This window comes from Stereum hirsutum (assembly GCF_000264905.1).
Source record: "Stereum hirsutum FP-91666 SS1 unplaced genomic scaffold STEHIscaffold_15, whole genome shotgun sequence".
NCBI classification, from domain to species: Eukaryota; Fungi; Basidiomycota; class Agaricomycetes; order Russulales; family Stereaceae; genus Stereum; species Stereum hirsutum.
Window position 1 is genome coordinate 569,116 of NW_006763145.1, and position 17,420 is coordinate 586,535.

The 17,420-nt window shown below is 51.1% G+C and overlaps 7 protein-coding genes across 7 annotated transcripts; 4 read left to right on the forward strand and 3 right to left on the reverse strand.

The window, feature by feature from the left end:
* Positions 1 to 3,923: 3,923 nt before the first annotated feature.
* Positions 3,924 to 5,044, forward strand: STEHIDRAFT_171297 (kinase-like protein; the record flags this gene model as incomplete). Its single annotated transcript, XM_007308428.1, has 1 exon — positions 3,924 to 5,044. The coding sequence occupies one exon, from the start codon at positions 3,924 to 3,926 to the stop codon at positions 4,755 to 4,757; it is 834 nt and encodes a 277-aa protein (XP_007308490.1). The 3' UTR covers positions 4,758 to 5,044.
* Positions 5,045 to 5,534: 490 nt separating this feature from the next.
* Positions 5,535 to 6,399, reverse strand: STEHIDRAFT_171298 (uncharacterized protein; the record flags this gene model as incomplete). The annotated part of the gene is made up of 2 exons (XM_007308429.1): positions 5,535 to 5,768; positions 5,857 to 6,399. The coding sequence occupies one exon, from the start codon at positions 6,397 to 6,399 to the stop codon at positions 5,860 to 5,862; it is 540 nt and encodes a 179-aa protein (XP_007308491.1). The 3' UTR covers positions 5,535 to 5,768; positions 5,857 to 5,859.
* Positions 6,400 to 7,163: 764 nt separating this feature from the next.
* STEHIDRAFT_171299 (NAD-P-binding protein) lies at positions 7,164 to 8,596 on the reverse strand (the record flags this gene model as incomplete). The annotated part of the gene is made up of 6 exons (XM_007308430.1): positions 7,164 to 7,338; positions 7,408 to 7,586; positions 7,667 to 7,741; positions 7,818 to 7,853; positions 7,936 to 8,183; positions 8,260 to 8,596. 6 exons carry the CDS (start codon positions 8,594 to 8,596, stop codon positions 7,164 to 7,166), a joined length of 1,050 nt encoding a protein of 349 aa, XP_007308492.1.
* Positions 8,597 to 9,168: 572 nt separating this feature from the next.
* Positions 9,169 to 10,643, reverse strand: STEHIDRAFT_171300 (NAD-P-binding protein; the record flags this gene model as incomplete). Its single annotated transcript, XM_007308431.1, has 6 exons — positions 9,169 to 9,343; positions 9,431 to 9,609; positions 9,676 to 9,750; positions 9,818 to 9,853; positions 9,929 to 10,185; positions 10,307 to 10,643. The coding sequence occupies 6 exons, from the start codon at positions 10,641 to 10,643 to the stop codon at positions 9,169 to 9,171; spliced, it is 1,059 nt and encodes a 352-aa protein (XP_007308493.1).
* Positions 10,644 to 10,689: 46 nt separating this feature from the next.
* Positions 10,690 to 11,091, forward strand: STEHIDRAFT_133980 (uncharacterized protein; the record flags this gene model as incomplete). The annotated part of the gene is made up of 3 exons (XM_007308432.1): positions 10,690 to 10,732; positions 10,828 to 10,985; positions 11,026 to 11,091. The coding sequence occupies 3 exons, from the start codon at positions 10,690 to 10,692 to the stop codon at positions 11,089 to 11,091; spliced, it is 267 nt and encodes an 88-aa protein (XP_007308494.1).
* A 731-nt stretch (positions 11,092 to 11,822) lies between these two features.
* STEHIDRAFT_171301 (uncharacterized protein) lies at positions 11,823 to 13,779 on the forward strand (the record flags this gene model as incomplete). The annotated part of the gene is made up of 3 exons (XM_007308433.1): positions 11,823 to 11,854; positions 11,910 to 13,650; positions 13,710 to 13,779. 2 exons carry the CDS (start codon positions 11,823 to 11,825, stop codon positions 13,633 to 13,635), a joined length of 1,758 nt encoding a protein of 585 aa, XP_007308495.1. The 3' UTR covers positions 13,636 to 13,650; positions 13,710 to 13,779.
* Positions 13,780 to 14,463: 684 nt separating this feature from the next.
* On the forward strand, positions 14,464 to 17,329 carry STEHIDRAFT_141679 (kinase-like protein). The gene is made up of 3 exons (XM_007308434.1): positions 14,464 to 14,804; positions 14,881 to 15,809; positions 15,932 to 17,329. Exons 2-3 carry the CDS (start codon positions 15,122 to 15,124, stop codon positions 17,056 to 17,058), a joined length of 1,815 nt encoding a protein of 604 aa, XP_007308496.1. The 5' UTR covers positions 14,464 to 14,804; positions 14,881 to 15,121; the 3' UTR covers positions 17,059 to 17,329.
* Positions 17,330 to 17,420: the final 91 nt, after the last annotated feature.

The following is a 17,420-nucleotide window of genomic DNA, read 5'->3' on the forward strand; positions in this document are numbered from 1 at the left end:
ACCAATTTCACCATCAACCAAGCCTTCTTGGAACACAATGCACCACACCTTCACTCTCTTCGGCTCCACGCTATACAGTTCGCAGACCCGAATATGATCAATATATTTTCGAATCTAACCTCGCTGACCCTCGTCAATAAGGAAAGTCGAACCGCTCCAAGCATGCCTTCTTTCATCGACGTCCTCTCGCTTCTTTCTCGCTCGCCGCGTCTCATAACCCTTGAGCTCGATCGGTACTGGCAGGAGAACGAAGGAGACGCAAACGCACTAGTCACCGACGCCCCAATCCCCCTCCCACATCTCGACCAACTACAGCTTACCGCCGGAACGGACTACCTTACCGCACTCCTCAATTCCGTAGTCATACCCCCGACGGCCTCTCTAGAGTTCTCTCTCAACGACGCTCAGGACGCGCTACGCATCCGGAAATTCATCGTCCCCCTTCGGCGCCTTCTTCACAGCCCTGGTGCTCCCGTATTCCACTCAGTCTGTATCAACTGGGTTTCATCACCCCGGTTTGGCCTCAATGCGCACACCGGTGACTTCTGTCCAGGATCTGAAAATTCAAACGAGCGTGCGCATCTAAAGATAAATACATGTCCTCGGTCCATTCGCCAAGTGCGCTCCGTCATTACCAAGCTCATCCATATGCTTCCTCTTCCAACATCATCCGACTTCGGTGTCACGCTCAACGCTCGTGTCGTCAAGAGCCGCGATGCATATTCGGTGGAATTGTGGAAGACGATCGGTCGAGTCCTGCCGCAGCTGAAGACAGTCCATATAATGGTCTCCGATGCGATGGTCTTTATGCTGCGCGGCCTCTTGGACGCAATGCAAGATGGCACCAAGGGAATCAGCGGACGGAGGAGGCGAAGGATTGCGAAGACAATCCCCTTGAACCCTTCTATGCTTTTGCTTGCAGCAATATTGCGAAACCCTATTCAGACGAGCACTCAAACGAGGTACGAGGCCTTGCTTCAATTATTGAGGGTATATCGCGACATGGAGACGGTGGGCAAGCCAAAGGGTAAGATTTGGGAGAGGATAGAATTTGAGCCTTTCAGGAGTCAGCGGATCTTTGACACAGTGAAGGATGTTTTGCCGCGGCTGAAGGAGCTAACAGGAACGTTAACGTACCGTTATCAGTGAGACCCCTTGCTAAGGAACGCTGCTGTGAGGAATTCCTTGTATGAACAGACTTTATCTATTACTTAGTAGCAGCTTCGAAGTACTTAATGTCTATCGTTTGTACATGGCTATCATGTTGACTCAATTACTTGATCTACAACTTGGTACACCCCTTGTACTCTCCGTATACATACAAATTCCCTCAAAATTGACCGTCCCTTGCTGCATTTTTCACGAGATCAGCGGGGCAGTCTTAACCGCCACAGAGGGTGAATTCTACAGAAAGGTGCCACAGTGGCCACGGCGGACCCGAAGTTACGGCTCGATCATTTGTTCAAGTTTGAAGCACTCATCTTTTCATCCACTTTGGGTCCCACCACAACATCGCCGTCCATCTCTCCTCGCCATTGTATTTGAGCTGTGAGTCTTCCAACGTTCCATACAGGCAGTTTCTACATGCGCTGACAGCGTTATCAATCGACGAATTGGTCTTTGTAGGTACTGTCAAAGTCTCCCTCTTACGTTTTGTATGGCGTATAACTTCGACGATATGGCCTCGGCGCGAGACATTCCTACTCAAGAGTGAGCTTCACAGTATTCCTCTTACCTATCATCATTTTTTCTGGTGCTAATGAACTACAGCAGAGCTCGTGACAAATTCCGGCAGCACGTCGATCAGGAAATTGCCAAAGTCGCTGCGCTCCTCACAACATTACAATCCGCCTGCAATGAAATCACACCCATATCGACCCTTACGGACGAAATACTGTCTCATATATTCCTTCAATATGCGACCGTTGTTGAAAGAGGCACGTCGGGCCGATGGACAAGGTTGATGCGCGTCTGTAAACGCTGGCGCCGAATCTGCCTAGCCGACGCCCGCCTGTGGTCGTATATTACTCCAGACCGTCCTCGCTGGATGCTGGATCGAAAGCCAGCACTCCCTTTTTCTCAAAGGCTTCAGCTATCAGCGCGTCTACCTTTGACATGCAGGTTCAATCTCAACATTAATGGCGACAATACAGCTCTCCCGAATTTGGCCACCGTGCTAACCACGCAGAACCATCGAGTCCGCTCATTAACTATCATCGGAAACGAAAGTCATCTTACTCAAGCGCTCGAGGGTATCGGAGACCTGCCCATCCTTCGAGATCTTGAGATCAGACCGCCGGCCTTTGAGGAAGAGGCAGGGCCTCAGTACACAATACCTGCCGGGTTCATGCAGTTGAATGCGCCACATATTCGATCTCTCATTCTCGTGCGCGCTCTCGCACCACCTTCTTGGCACCTTCTCGCGGACTTGACATATCTCGAACTCCGCAACGTAAAGGGTCGAATCACCGAACCACTACCGTCGTTCCAAGATGTGTTGTCCATCATATCCCGATCTCCTCGAATGAGACATCTGCAACTCTTTAACTACTGGCGTGAGGACGCGGATGAACTCAGCACTGTGCCGATTACTACCGACGCCATTACTCTGTCACACTTGGATTGTCTCGATGTCGGCGGTGGTGCTGCGTACCTTGTCGTCCTCTTCAAATCCCTCGCTCTTCCGCCACACACCTCACTCTGCTTCTTTCCTCACGAAACCCACGATGGCGCCTCCATCAAATAGAGACCGTGAAATCGGCGAGAATCTAAACTCGGAGATTAGAGCGAAACTCAATCGAGTTTCGCTCCACCGGCACGAGCGCTCACCACTGAGTTTGGAGCATCAACCGTTCCAGTCTCGGCTTTTGAGTTTCGATTTTGGACGATTTCACGCTCTCTAATCTCTCCTCGTACCACTTCATCGTTTTCTACATCGACCTGGAGTGCCCATTTTCCGTTCTCTCTGTATTGAAGGCAACCCCAACAACTTTCTCCGCCTTTCAGCCCACACAACCAGTACTTGTCCGGGCCTCAATCCCATGATGGGTATCACAGATCCCGACAAGGCCCATCTTTCGATCATCACGCGACCTCGTCGCCACCGTGACATGCGCTCTATGATCAAGAAGTTCATCCACACGCTCCCACTCCAGCCGTCCGTCAAGCTTAGCCTGAACGCGCTTACACTTCGAGACGAGAAAAATTGCTCCTTGAAGACGTGGACGACTATTGGGCAGCTCGTTCCGCAGCTCGAGAAGGATCGGTCTCAACGGGGGAATGGTGCTCATGTTGCAGGGGTTATTGGCCGGGATGGAGAGTGGAACGAAGGGCGTGTCTGGGCGTAGGCAGAGGCGACTGATCAGGGAGGTGCCGTTGGATCCGTCGAGCCTTGTGCTTCAATGCTGCGAGCGAGACGATACCCAGCAGATATATTCGGCGCTACTTCAGCACCTTACGGACTATCAGAACATGGAGACTAGGGCGAAGGTGAAGGGCAATCTCTGGAAAAGGCTTGAGTTCACGAATCTGAGGTCGCAGACGATGGTGAACGACCTTATAATTCATTGGACGAATCTTGGCGACGTCGTTTCGGAACTAGATTATCATCCAAAACCGGGAGGAAAGAAGGAGTCAGATTTGTGAACGGAGCTGAGGTGGCGTTGAATGACCGAACTTGGGATGAGGCATGAAGTAATATATTAGACCTTATCTGTTGATGAGGCTGGATGAAACAATGAAATAATGTTGATAGAGTCGGTCGACCGTCGACCAGCGTCGCCACTCGTGTCCGGTGGCACGGTCTCAACACGTGACGTAGAAGAACCCAGATTTCAGATTCACCAGAATATAAAGGGTTCAACGTTCAAGACTGTCACAGCTTTGCGTTCGTTCTGCGCCCCCTCCCAACCACATATCTCCCGATGTCTTCCTGGCTCGAGTCTCCGTTTCAACGCCTCAAATTCTCTATTTACTGTCTACTCTCTTCACCAGAGCCAAGCAGTGTCCGCCGATTCAAATTCGGCATTCCTCTTGTCATGAAGCGCACCGCACGATCTGTGTCCACGGAAGCAGATGCTCTTGCTTTTCTCAACTCTACAGGGCTCGATCTCCCTATACCGCGTCTGTTCGACACAATTCATCTCGGGGAAGAAACGTACACGATCATGACGCGTCTTCCTGGAGTACATCTACGCCACCTGCTCATGGATGACACGATAGCCATCGAAGATTTTCAAAATATCGTCGACGATATCCTCGCTGTACTCCAAAAGCTCTGGACCCTCCGACAACCACCTTGCGACTCCGGCAAAGTCATGCTCAGTGCCAGCGGACACGGTCTGCCGGATGGGTCGAATTTCAAAGACACACATTACGGGCCCTGTCCCTCCATCCTCGACTGCTACGTACGGATCACCGGGCACTTCAGGGTCCCCGGCGATCCTCCGTGGTCTGGAGACGTGCTCACTTCGAAACATCCCGACCTGGTCCAGGCTGTCACATCCGACCGCGTCGCTTGGGTCGCTGGCGATCTCCGGCCACACAACATCCTGATCGTGGATGGCAGGCTGAGCGGAATTATTGATTGGGAGGATTCTGGGTGGCTGCCCCTCCACTGGCAGTTGCATACGCTTCGTAACTTCTGCTGGGGAAATCCCAGAGACTACTGTGATCTGTGGAGGAAGGTGAAGTTTCCGCAGGAGACGGAAGAGGCGTTTGACGCGTCGTGCAAGTTGATTCAATACCACGTCGTTTAGGCGCGTGGATATATTCTCGTTTTGCTCTCATTTTCTGCCCGACTTACGGTATGCGTCAGTTTATCAGGATCGTTTGATTTCTGGATGTGATCTATATGTGCGGACATCACAATGCGTTGGTGGGTGAGGGTTCGAAACCTCGGTGGTGTCTTTGTTTCATTGGCGGTTCCTTCTTCGGTCGAGTTTGTTACTAGTTCTTTGAACGAGCTTTTTTGACACGGTCTTTTATGCTCTCTTCCCTGCTTTCATCCCTGCTTTCAAGTTCCGTTCACGTGTATGTACTTATTCTCCAACTATGCCCTCTAAGATAACATGCGAACTGTCATCGCATCCTTTTCCTGCAACTCACGAGAGCGTTTTGCTCATCAGAAAGTTTCGATTTTGGATCTGCATAGTCGGTCTTGGGTACTCAGAACGTCCGCAGAAAATAGTCGTGTACGTGTGGCGCGTCCCATATTTGTCCTCGATCTGGTCGCAAGCTTGTTCCACAACTCGAGAAAGTCACGATCGGCCTAAATGGAGGAATAATACTCACGATACGAGACTATTGGCCACAATGAAGCATGGAACGAAGAGCGTGTAGGCGGCTGATCAAGGAGGTGTTGTTGGATGTGTCGAGCCTTGTGCTTCAGTTACCTCAACACCTTACAGACTATCAAAACATAGACTCGGGCGAAGATGAAGAGCATCTGGAAGAGGCTTGAGTTCACGCATGTGAGGTCACAGACGATGCTGCTGGACGATATCAGAATTCATTGTATGAACCTCAGTGGCGACGTCGTTTCGGCAATACATTATCATCCAAAATCGGGAGAAGAGAAGAAGATGTCAGATTCATGAAAGGAGCAGAGGTGGCGATGAATGATCGACGATTGGATGTGGCATAAAGTGATCTATTGTAGTTCAGAATCATGTGACAGGCGCAGAAAAGATCACTGATGGAATGGCGTTTCGCGAGTGCGGGATAGTGAAGCAACGACACAACTACCTGAGGTCAAGCGTGGTTGAAGTCTATGTATAACATTTTCATATTCTTCTCAGGAAAAGCGAAATTATTTGGAGCTGGGGCGGTTGTCTATGAGAAAGAATCCATGCTCACCTATCAGATGGCCAAGACGTGGGACGCGTTCAGCTCGCCACGCTCGACTTCCTGCTCAAGGCCGACGCTGATGCTCTTCACCGTCTCTTCGAACCATTGAGGCGTCTCTTTTCGCTGAAGCCATCCCGCATCTTGAATGTGAGAAATCACGTAAAGCACCCACGTCCTGCAAGTCAATCCCGCCGCACGGTTTTCTTGCAGAGTGGCGTAACCAAGTCGTTTGTCCTCCGGAAAAGCTTCGAGAGCAACCTTCTTGAATGCCTCCAGACCGGGAGAGGTGAAACCTTTGACTTTCATGTACGCGAAGACGACTGCATAGTTCTTCAGATATGTCGTCGTCTCGTTGACGGTCTCGATGACGACCCCCTCCCACTTTCCACTGGGATGGTTTGCCTCAAGGGTCATCCATTGGAGTTCGGTGGCAACCCCAGCCGCATCCGTTAGATAGAGAATCCAATGAAATTTCCCGAGCTCGCCAAATATTTGGGAAGTCGCGATGTAGAGGCTGTTTGCCTCGAGGGTAATAACCGGGTTTGTGGACATGGCTGAGATATACGATCGATTAGCTGGACAATCAGGATAGTGAATATGCGGCCAGGCGCACTGTATGTGGAAGATGCAGGAAATGACTCGGAGAATAACGGCGGTCGCCTTGAACTCCTGAATAACGAGGAGAGTGAAAATGAGCGCGCTATGATGAATCTATTCCGAGGTGATGACTCGAGACTCACACAAGGAGATACTTGTATGGAAGATGAAGCGTTGAGAAGGACGTTGGGAAAAGGTTTGATAGCTGTATCACCTTCGTGGCCTTGAGGGAAACTTGAGGCGGACACGTGTGCTGCAGTCTACGGGTGGCGATTGTACATCCAAGTGTCCAAGAATGGAAGGTAGAAAGGTCAGAAGCCAAAGTCAAGCGTGCTGGAAAACCCGTGGGATGATTGCTTCTAGTAAGAGGAATGCCCACAGATTTAGTATCAGTTCATGACCCAGGTTCAGGGCGAACGACATGGTGGCAGCCTTCAAATCACGAAGAAAACGAGGATCCCTTACCGCCACCTTCGCGAAGTTGGTTTATGCTTCTGCCTTCAGCAGCCCCACGTTCCTTATGTCTGCTCTTTGTCTGCTCCGCGTTGCAACGATCACACATCAAGGACGCTCCTGATAACACCCCAGTGCCAAAAGTCTTCGGCACACAGGCGTACCTCGATGTTTTCATTGAGCTCCTTCCCCCCGCCGTCCCCGACATTGCTACATCGCTCGCGCCGGACACTCATAGAGAATAAAGGCTGTGCTCCATACCCCCATTAGACAGAGATTTTGACAACGACTTTCCCAACGTGCTGACCAGAGCCGAGATACTCGATAGCCTTCACTGTATCTTCAAACGCGAACACACGATCGATATGCGGCTTCAACTCATTCGTTTCGATAAAACGAAGCATATCTGTATGAAGCTGCTTGGATCCCACGTCAACTCCACTGCATAATTCAAGGCGTGTCGGCTTGTGAGCGAGTGTGATAGCAGTGTGGAGCGGCGATTGGACATACCGTATAGTCAGGTTCTTCAAGAGCACATGCATCAAGACGTTTGGGCCTGGTTTCTGTTGATCTCCCAAAAAGCCGATGCAGTGGATGTTACCACCATATGCTGCGCAATTGAAGCATTTCTCAATCTGCTCAACGCCTACATTATCGAAAATATGATGAGCGCCGACACCTTCCGTGAGCTATGTATGGGATGTCAGGGTGGTTAGTATTAGAACTCTAGAAACGAATGGTGAAAAGGGTCGAACGAGTGAACACTGACTGCGAGTACGACCTTATCCCAGTCGGGGTTCGTCTTATAGTTAATCGTGTGCGTAGCCCCGAGTTTCTTGGCAATCTAGACAGGTGCAATCAAAGGAGCGCGAAGTCACGTTCAGGATTGCGTCGGTGCAACATCAGCCAATAAAGCTCACCGCAAGCTTTTCATCTGAGCCGGACGTGATGATTGTCTACCAAAACTACCCACATCAATTTCTGCATCCCAATCACTGAAACAAATGAAGAGGAGAAATTTAACCGCGAAACACTGACCTTCGCACCGGCCCTAACTGCGAATAACAAACCTGCCATCGACACGCCTCCGGTGCCCTGGAACAGTACGGTCTGTCCAGGCACAAGAGGGTTTCCGTTGTATAACGCATTCCACGCCGTAACACCAGCACAGGGCCAACAAGCAGCTTCTTCGTAGCTCAAATGTTTCGGGACATGGAGGAGGCCATCGCTCTTGAAGACGCGGTACTCCTGCAGAACACCGTCCAAGCCTTCTCCTAAATCCTGTCCTAAAATATCAGAAGACGAGATGTCACATTCAGCGAACGTCCGGACAGAAACAGGATGAACGAAAGGAAGACTAACTTTGTCCAGTGCGTGTCCCGAAGATATGAGATTGGCTGAAGTTCGCGGTAACCCTATCCCCCTTCTTGAACTCCTCCGCCCCCACGCCCTCTCCCACCTCCACAACCTCACCAGCCATGTCGCTCCCTAAAACTCGATTGGGCGAACGAGAGACGGGGTAAAAGGCTGCGCTCATGGCGAAGTCGCGGTAGTTGAGAGAGACTGCGTTGATTTTGATGAGGACTTCATGCGCTCTCGGAGAGGGTATGGATGTCGTGCGTTTGGAGATGGTGTGGAGGCCGCCACCCGCATGGGGGAGGATGAAAGCTGTGTTTGATGGAGGAGTCTGAGAGGACATGGTGCTGGATCGGTTTGAGCGAAGATGATCTAGAAGCCCCAAGTTATATGCCTGAGGATCTAGCGCACAGAGGATCGGAAGAGCAATCAATGCCATGACAGCAAACATTAGCTAGTCCCGTCGAGGCGCCCACATTTCAGGCCCACGAAACAACTACCAAGAGCGTGCACAAAAGGCTACGGAGACCTGAACAGATTCTCGCTATCGCCGATGGGAGAAAATATCGGTTTCAGCGAGGAACTTGAAGATTCGGACGTAACGACGTACCCCTTGAGTCGTAAACCCGAGTCATCTTCGACATGTTTCGCACGACACCGACACCTGAGTAGGGGAGACTGGAGCCGAAGAGTTCGTCCATTCATGTACATACCCTGTCCATCCAGATCACGTGTATTCACTTCGAGCCATACGAGGTCCACGACACTTTGAGTTTGCTTAAACGGGAGTATCTTCCTTCGCCATTGTGCGCACACTGCCCGCCGTGTATTATTACCTAGCCCATCTACGGGCTTCAAAAAGATCATTGCTTTCGTCACCTGCGGACCGTATAACACCACCAACCGTGCTACAGTTTAAGTAGACACTTTCACGACGACCTTCCCAATGTGTCGTCCCAAACCAAGATACTCGAGAGCCTTCATCGCATCCTCAAACGCGAACACGCGATCGATATGAGGCCTCAGCCCATTCGTCTCAACAAACTGAAGCATTTCCATATGGAGCTGCTGCGAGCCGACATACACTCCACTATAGCCATGGCAGGGTGTTAATTCGCAAATGAGCAGCCTAGAGCGAAACGTCCGAAAGTATAGAAGAATGAGCGGGTTCACGTACCGTATCGTGAGGTTCTTCAACAGAGCGTGCATCAATACATTCGGACCCGGTTTCGTTTGATCGCCCAGAAAACCGATACACTGGATGTTGCCACTGTACGCGGCGCAGTTGAAACATTTCTCTATTTCCTCGACGCCTACGTTGTCAAAGATGTGATGCGCACCGACGCCGTTTGTAAGCTATGACGCATGGGGGCAGTTGGTTTTCGTCGGCGGATACACGGCAGAAAGCGAGTGAATACTGACTTCGAGGACGACTTTGTCCCAGTGCGGATGAGTCTTGTAGTTGATAGTGTGCGTTGCCCCGAGTTTCTTGGCGATCTTGACGAATCGTGGCAAAACGACAAGTTAGCGGTCGTATCAAGAAGGAAGAACGTGCAAAGCTCACCGTAAGTTTCTCATCCGAACCGGACGTGATGATCGTCTACCGTATGCAGATTCCATCATAATCTTGTATAGGAACATAAAGGAAACAAGAAGATAAACTTGTGTTGCTCACTTTTGCACCAGCTCTAACAGCAAACACCAATCCAGCCATCGACACGCCTCCCGTCCCCTGAAAGAGCACCGTTTGTCCAGGTTTAAGCGGAGTCCCACCATACAACGCGTTCCAAGCCGTGACACCAGCACAAGGATAACAAGCCGCTTCTTCGTAGCTCAAATGCTTCGGAATGTGAAGGAGAGCGTCGGCCTTGAAGACACGGTACTCCTGCAATACGCCGTCCACCTCTTGACCTAGGACGTGTGCGGTGAGGTCTATGAGAAGATAAGTAAGTAGATGGCTATAATTGAGTCGTTGATGTGATTGAAACTTTGATAAATGTTGGAATCGACAGGACGGATACGTGGCCTTCTAGGAGGAGGAAGAACAACTCACTAGGTCCATACTCCGTCCCGAAGAGATGAACTTGGTTAAAGTTCGCAGTGACCCTATCCCCAACTTTGAACTCTTCCGCACTGACGCCCTCTCCCACTTCCACAACTTCTCCAGCCATATCGCTCCCCAACACCACATTGTCAGGAGGAGAAATAGGATAAAAAGCAGATATCATCGCAAAGTCGCGATAGTTGAGAGAGGCGGCATGGATCTTGACGAGAATTTCATGTGCTTTGGGTGAGGTAATGGGAGAGGTGCGTTTAGTAACAGAGGCAAGTCCGGCGCCGACATGGGGGAGGGTGTAGGCAGTGTTGAAAGGATGATTTTCAGGAGACATGGTTGAGTTTTGTCGATGAAGTCGCGTTGGACGAATTCTGAATACAATGGTATTGGAAGAAGACAATCTACAGGATGGTTATATATTCGGTACTCCATCGACTGGCAGCTAACGATAGGAGGATAGTTTAAAGTTCGTTAGGCAGTATACCGTCGGGACTCACTGAATGGCCTCACTTTGAAAGGTCAGTTTACTGCGTCAGCCAGTATGCCGACGGGAGTATACCCCACTTTGAACTCTGTAAGTATAAATCAGCTTACTAGCATTCTAAGGAAACTATCCTTTCCTAGATTGTGTTGGCGCTCTGGATTTTCGCGCCTCAACCTTCGACCATGGAGTCTAGTTACCGCCGATGCTCCTACTTACCACCCCCTTACCAAAGCTTTACAAAGTCCGATTCCAACTAGAACCGCAAGAGAGATGCATCGGCGATAAAACGTATGACTGAAAGCCTACACCTGAGACATGTTCATAACAGCGACCTAATCCTGAGCACCGAACGCACTGTGGAGTTGACCCATCGCTTTCCATACTCTGTCCATCATCGGAGTGTAAAAAGGAACCAAAGATTTCGAGCCACATAAGGCCACATAGGGTGTACTGGTAGGCGCGCATCTGAGCTCGTTGAGAAGAGAAGTGACGGTACAAGCCTATGCTGCCATACAAGGTCCATTATTGTTGAAAATGGATTTGGGTGTTTGTTTGTCCTTGTTGATTTCTAAGGCTCTTGGCGTCCGCTTTGTCCGAGATTCCGACAGTCGCCACTCCTCGCCACTCACCAGAAGCAAAACTTCCACAGGGCTTCTAATAGTCACGCACAGGCCCAAGCTTATCTTCCCCGTTTCAAGGCAGAGAAGGAGTCCTACAAATGTGAGTGATGAGCTATGCTTTGATCTACTTCTCAGACCCTCAGGCTCGCGGCCCCCAACTATCGCGGCGTCTAATATTTTATCAGCTCAGTGTTAGAGAACGTGACTACTTGGTAGTGAACTATTCAAGACACGGCATCGTATATCAGTTGTGAGTAGGCTGGAACAAATTTACGCGCGGTCCTTGGTCTCTGAAGTGTTGTGTGAGTGACCGCCTCGCCTCCTCGTAAGTCCGCCCAGCAGCACTTACCGACATATTTGGAACAGGTCTTCTCACCCGCCGGTCACCTATCTTGGTATATCACCCAACATGAGGGTGCAATCTTCGATGGTACCTCGAATGTTAGTCTATGTACCCGTGATACTTACACTCAGACTGAATTATTGAGGTCAATAGGACAGGTCGAGTCGAAAGGAAGGCGTACGAGACCGAAATCTCCAAGCTTTCGCAAAGGCTCATCCATCTGAAGACCCTGCGTAACGATGCCGCGTCCATCTCAAGATTTCCCGACGAAGTCCTGTCTATGATTTTCCTCGAGTTTGGGACCGTGGTCGAGCACTGGCCACTCCGTCAATGGAAAGACCTCATGCTCGTCTGTCGAAGATGGCGCGACATCCTTATGGCCCACACAAAACTATGGTCCTTTGTCACCTCTGAGATGTCTCTATTCGGTCGAAATGGTCTCACACTCGAGCAGCGATTGCAGCGGTCCGCAGGAGCTGCTCTGACGTGCGAGTTCAGGCTTTTAGGAGGACATACCAGTGCTTTATCAGACCTTGCCATCGTTTTGGCTGGTCATGGCCATCGTGTCAAATCTTTGAACCTTACTGGCAACTACGATGATCTACAGACGGCTCTGGGATTGGTCGGAGACCTTCCGATGCTGTCCGAACTTCAGATTCGCCGTTTTTCAGACGATGACGACCGGAGTTCGCTTGCTCCACACCGGTTCATGACGCTCAATCTTCCTCACGTCCGACGACTCGAACTACACAACGTCAGGTTTACTGCCCACGATCTCCTCTCAAACCTGTACTCTCTTCGATTGCGAAACCACAAAGGCCAGGACGTCGCATTCCTTCCATCATTCAAAAACGTGATCGATATCCTCGCTCGTTCGCCTCGTCTTGAGCGGCTCGAACTCTCTTCGTTTTGGCGTGAGAACGACAGAGCGTCCAACGCCCTCACTGTCGGAGATCCTGTCATGCTATCCCATCTGGAGCATATCGACGTCAGTGGCGGTATTCGCTACCTCACCGTCCTCCTCAAAATCCTCGCCTTTCCAACAACGACAAAGATGAGCTTCGATATCCCCGATGACCTTACCGGCCTTGACATCCGCGACTTCCTCGTCCCACTGCGCCGCCTCCTACACAGACAGGGCGTCCAGCCTCTTCGCTCCCTCGCCATCGCGGGCGCCACTCCCTCATACCTGAACATCGTCGCAGACACTGCCCAGCACTGTGAAGGAATCCCCCTACCGCGTTCCATAGCAGATGGCCCACTCTTTGCTCTTACCACGAAATCGATCCGGGGTCGCGACGTACGCTCCATCATTATCAAGGTGCTCAATATGCTTCCCCTAGATCCGATGACGGCGCTCTGTTTGGACGTACACTGGGCAAGACTGGACACGAGTCATGCAATGAAGACCTGGATCGCTATATGTCAGTTGTTACCTCAGCTTACGCATGTCGTTGGGGCTATGGACGCGGGTGTGGTGGTTTTGATCCAGGGGATGACGAAGGCAATGGGGCGCGGGACGAAGGGCGTTTCTGGAAGAAGGAGGAGACATATGATCGAGCAGAATCCCCTGCATCCAATGGCGTTGACACTTCATTGTCATCGCAGAACCGGCATGCCGGACGAAATCGCGACACCCGAAACGTATCAACACTATGACGGTCTGGTGCTGGCCTTGCAAAATTATAGGGATGCGGAGTTGCCTGGGAAGCCCAAGGACGTGTTGTGGGATAAGCTCGAGTTTGCACATCCTGAGGAGAAGGAGGAAAGGTTCCCGGATCTGTATGATAATATGGATAGATTGAGATTAGTGACGAGGAGGTTGGATGTACACGATGACGGGACGAGAATGACTCGCATGCGATATTCAGATGAGTAGTGCAGGCATTCTTTTGTAAGTCGATCCACCATTCTGGGTCTCGTTCTTTTATACTCACGCCACAGTCTTGCCAGAATTATCTAGCATACCTGAAACAGATAATCAAACTTTCCTACCTAATCCATTCCACATCGTCAGTCAACCACATTCGCCACAATCTTCCCCAGATGCTGTTCCACCCCAGGTTCCTCAATCCCCTTCGCCGTATCTTCGAATGCCAACACATCATGGGTGCCTTGGCTGTCGGTGGCCTGGCGAAATAGATATCAATATACTTTGAGGTCAGCAGTCTGATAGTGTCGGGCCCAAAGGAAGAATAGCATTTCGATAGGTCAAAGCGGCCCTGGCAAGATGCATGCCGTCATCCACCACCGCAAGGACATGCGGAAGGACGTAAATATATCGGCCAAGTTCACACCTTTCGAGGTAAGGAGCGTGTCACTTCTTTACATGGGCGATCGCATCCCCGTATATAAGTACTCCACGCTTCCCTCCTGTATATATCCTCGACTCTGCACCTAGAGGTGGCCAGCTCGGACGGATTTGACCCTCAATGTTTTTTTCTTGGAGGTATTCCCAGCGTAGTGGAAAGTAATGGACCGAATGTGCAGTTAAGATACCGGCCATGGAGGGACGCGGAAGAGGTCGAACAGAGTTGGATATGATGATCGTCGTCGGAAGGAGCACAGGTTATGCGCAGGGTCTGTGGCCACACTACGATATACAGCGTGGCGTAGTAAATTCAATCTCCGAAAGCCGAGACTACGACGCGGACTCTTTAAGTTACCCGTTTTTACACGCCTTCACCACGCCTATCAGTCTTGTTTCACAAGAATGTATTCCGATCTTAGGCTTCTTGCTCTCGATGGTCACAAAATATATGTTCGTCTATCTAAGTATACTCTCTTGAAGCTTGTTTGAAGCCCACGTTCGTCCGAGGACCGATATCTGGTCTTTGAACGCCCAACGAACGACACAATACCGTGATTCGAAGTCCTTCCGAACCTCGATGTGCTGTGTATCTCTTGCCACGCCTCGTCCGCATTGCAACAACCGCCCCTTGGAGAGACACTTACTCAAATAACAATAATTTATTCCCGCGGTTTGTTCTTTGTACCTCAGCAGGACTCCACCATAGTCCAAAAGAGGTGCGAACCTCGCCTGAACCGGTATGTTTTGCACGCCGAATGTTTTACCCTGTCTTACCTCCTTAGCTAATTTTTTTGCGGACACGTATGTACACAGTGTCTCACCTTGCTTCCGCTGCGCGCTGATTGGCGATTGAATTTGCCTGGAAGAGAAGCGGCATGCTTTTCTTCGACGCGGCCTTGCTGCCTCCGCGCTGAACGCGACACATCCGTCGACGCGTATATAAGGCCATCAGGTCTCGTCTCGGACCCTAATATCTGCACTCATACAACATCTTTCATTCTATAGCGTCTTTTGCACACCACAGCAATTACCCCTTTTATATAATTCAATAATCATGGCACCCATCCCCGCGCGTAACTACCTCCCCGACTTTACAGGAACCACCATCGCTGGATCCGTACAACTCACCAGACCACTAGGATACGGGACCACCGCCGTCGTCTATCACGGTATCGACACGTCCACCGGCTCCGAATATGCTGTGAAATGTATGCTCAAAGGCAAGCCTGGGACTGTGAGGGGATATGCGCAGAGGATGGAGGTTTTGCATCATGGAATTGTTTCGACGTCGTCTGGCACGGCCTCAGGAGGAAATGACGGCCAGCCGCACGGAGAAGAAAGTCCAGACATCGTCCAACTTCACTCCACACACGATCTCCGCACCCTCTCCGGATCTTACACTTTCATCCTCCTAAATTATTGCGGCCCATATGACCTCCTCACCCTCTCCGGGTCCAAACATCGCCTCTTCTTCCGCAATGACGCGCTCCTCAAGTCCGTATTCATCAGGATCGTGAAAGCGGTGGAACATTGTCATGAGAGGGGCGTGTATCATAGGGATATTAAGCCGCAGAATATTTTGGTTGAGTGGTTAGGTGGCGAGGGTGGCGAAGGAGAGGAGGGTAAGGAGGGTAAGGGGGATGGGAGTGTAGGAAGGGTCTGGTTGGCGGATTTCGGGATGGCGACACGGAAAGAGTGGAGTACGAATTTCAGAGTGGGAACATTACCGTACATCTCGCCAGGTGAGTCCTTCTGCCTCCATCCCTCTATTCCTTTGCTTCCTCTATCAGGCTTTCGTCAACTACCCTCTTCCCTCCGTTGCTCGTACGGCCGCCGGTGCTTACCTCCTCTTTTCACGTCTCAGAATGTCTCGCCTCCTCAGGAGATCCCAAACCTTATTCCACTCCCCAATCCGACGTGTGGTCCTTAGGAATCCTCTTAGTAAATCTAATCAGTCTTCGCCGCCCCTGGCGTATCGCCGTCGCCGATCCTTCCGCCACCTCGACTTCTTCTCCCCCTCCCGCTCACTCAATGTCACCGCCACCACAACCCGCTCCTTCATCTTCTTCCACGACCTCACCACCCTCCTCCCCATCCCCACCCTCAAAACGACCACAATCCACCAACCCTCATCCCCACCCCCAACTCCCCAAAATCGAACCAGACCCCTGCTACACCTCCTTCCTAACCAACCCCCACTTCCTCACACAAACACTCCCCATCTCCCACTCTGCCAATCTCCTCCTCCGGCGCATTCTCAACCCGATCCCTGAAGAGAGGCCGAGCTTGAGGGAGATAATCGATACGGTGGAGGGAATGGGAGAGGGAGGGAGGGAGGGTTTCTGGATGAGCGATGAGGAGATCTGGGGGTCCGAGGGCGAGGATGAGGATAGGGAAGATGTGAGGAGAGCGATGAGCGTGTTTGGTTACCGTGTGGATGGACGGGGGATCAACGCGGACGATAATGAGGATGAGAACGAAAAGGAAACCGGAGAGGTAGAGGCGGGCGAAAAGGATTGCGGTGCGAAGGTGGAAGTGGTGAGTGTGGCGTCACGAGAGGAGGTATCGGAGCCGAAGAAGACGGTCGGAGACGCAGAGGTGGAGGTAGAGGCGGAGGCACCCGCTTGTAAAGGAGCGTCGGTGGGAGAACCCTCGAGCTCAGATTCAGTGTCCTCCTCGTCCTCGGGAACAGTCCATTCGGCAGCGTCATCCCCGGCCGCGTCACAAGGTACATGTGTCGGGTCTGTGAGCGCGGATGAGGGTGATGATATCGGAAAGGGTCTGGAGAAGGAGAGGGGGGAGAAGCTCGTCGAAGCTGTGGAGGTGAAGGCGGAGGAGGTGGAGGGGGCGCTCCCTGTCCTGGTAAACGCAATGCGGGCTGTGGCGGTGGCCCAGGTAGCGCCTGCCGACGGGCTCGAACCAAGTCCCCTCGACGTCGACGTTGCGGAAACTGCTCTCCCTATCCCTGTTCCTATTTTGTGTCCTTCCTGAGCCCCACCATGGCCGCCATCCTCCTGATCAATGTTTCTCTTGTTTAAGTTATTCCCGTTCTTCTCCACGCAATATTTTTACTGTATAGGCAAACCCATCCATCAACCACATCTGTATCATCCTGAACGAATTTAACGCTCTCGCACGCATATTTACGTAGACATCACTAGCTCGCCCACTCATTCACTCACTCACGTCGTACAATGCATACCCACACACTCATCACGTTTATGTATCATCACACTTGACTTATTTGACCCTGCTCCATTACATCAAACAACCCCTCACTCAGTCACTCGTCCATAGCATATGTGTGTATCTCTATATTTATTCTGAAATGCGATGTAAGGTATAGTACTACT

Bases quoted from the DNA above. Each gene is read 5' to 3' on its own strand.
- STEHIDRAFT_141679 (XM_007308434.1), top strand. From the start codon at position 15,122: ATGGCACCCATCCCCGCGCGTAACTACCTCCCCGACTTTACAGGAACC. The intron at 15,810-15,931 runs GTGAGTCCTTCT...TTCACGTCTCAG, and splicing joins ATTACCGTACATCTCGCCAG to AATGTCTCGCCTCCTCAGGA.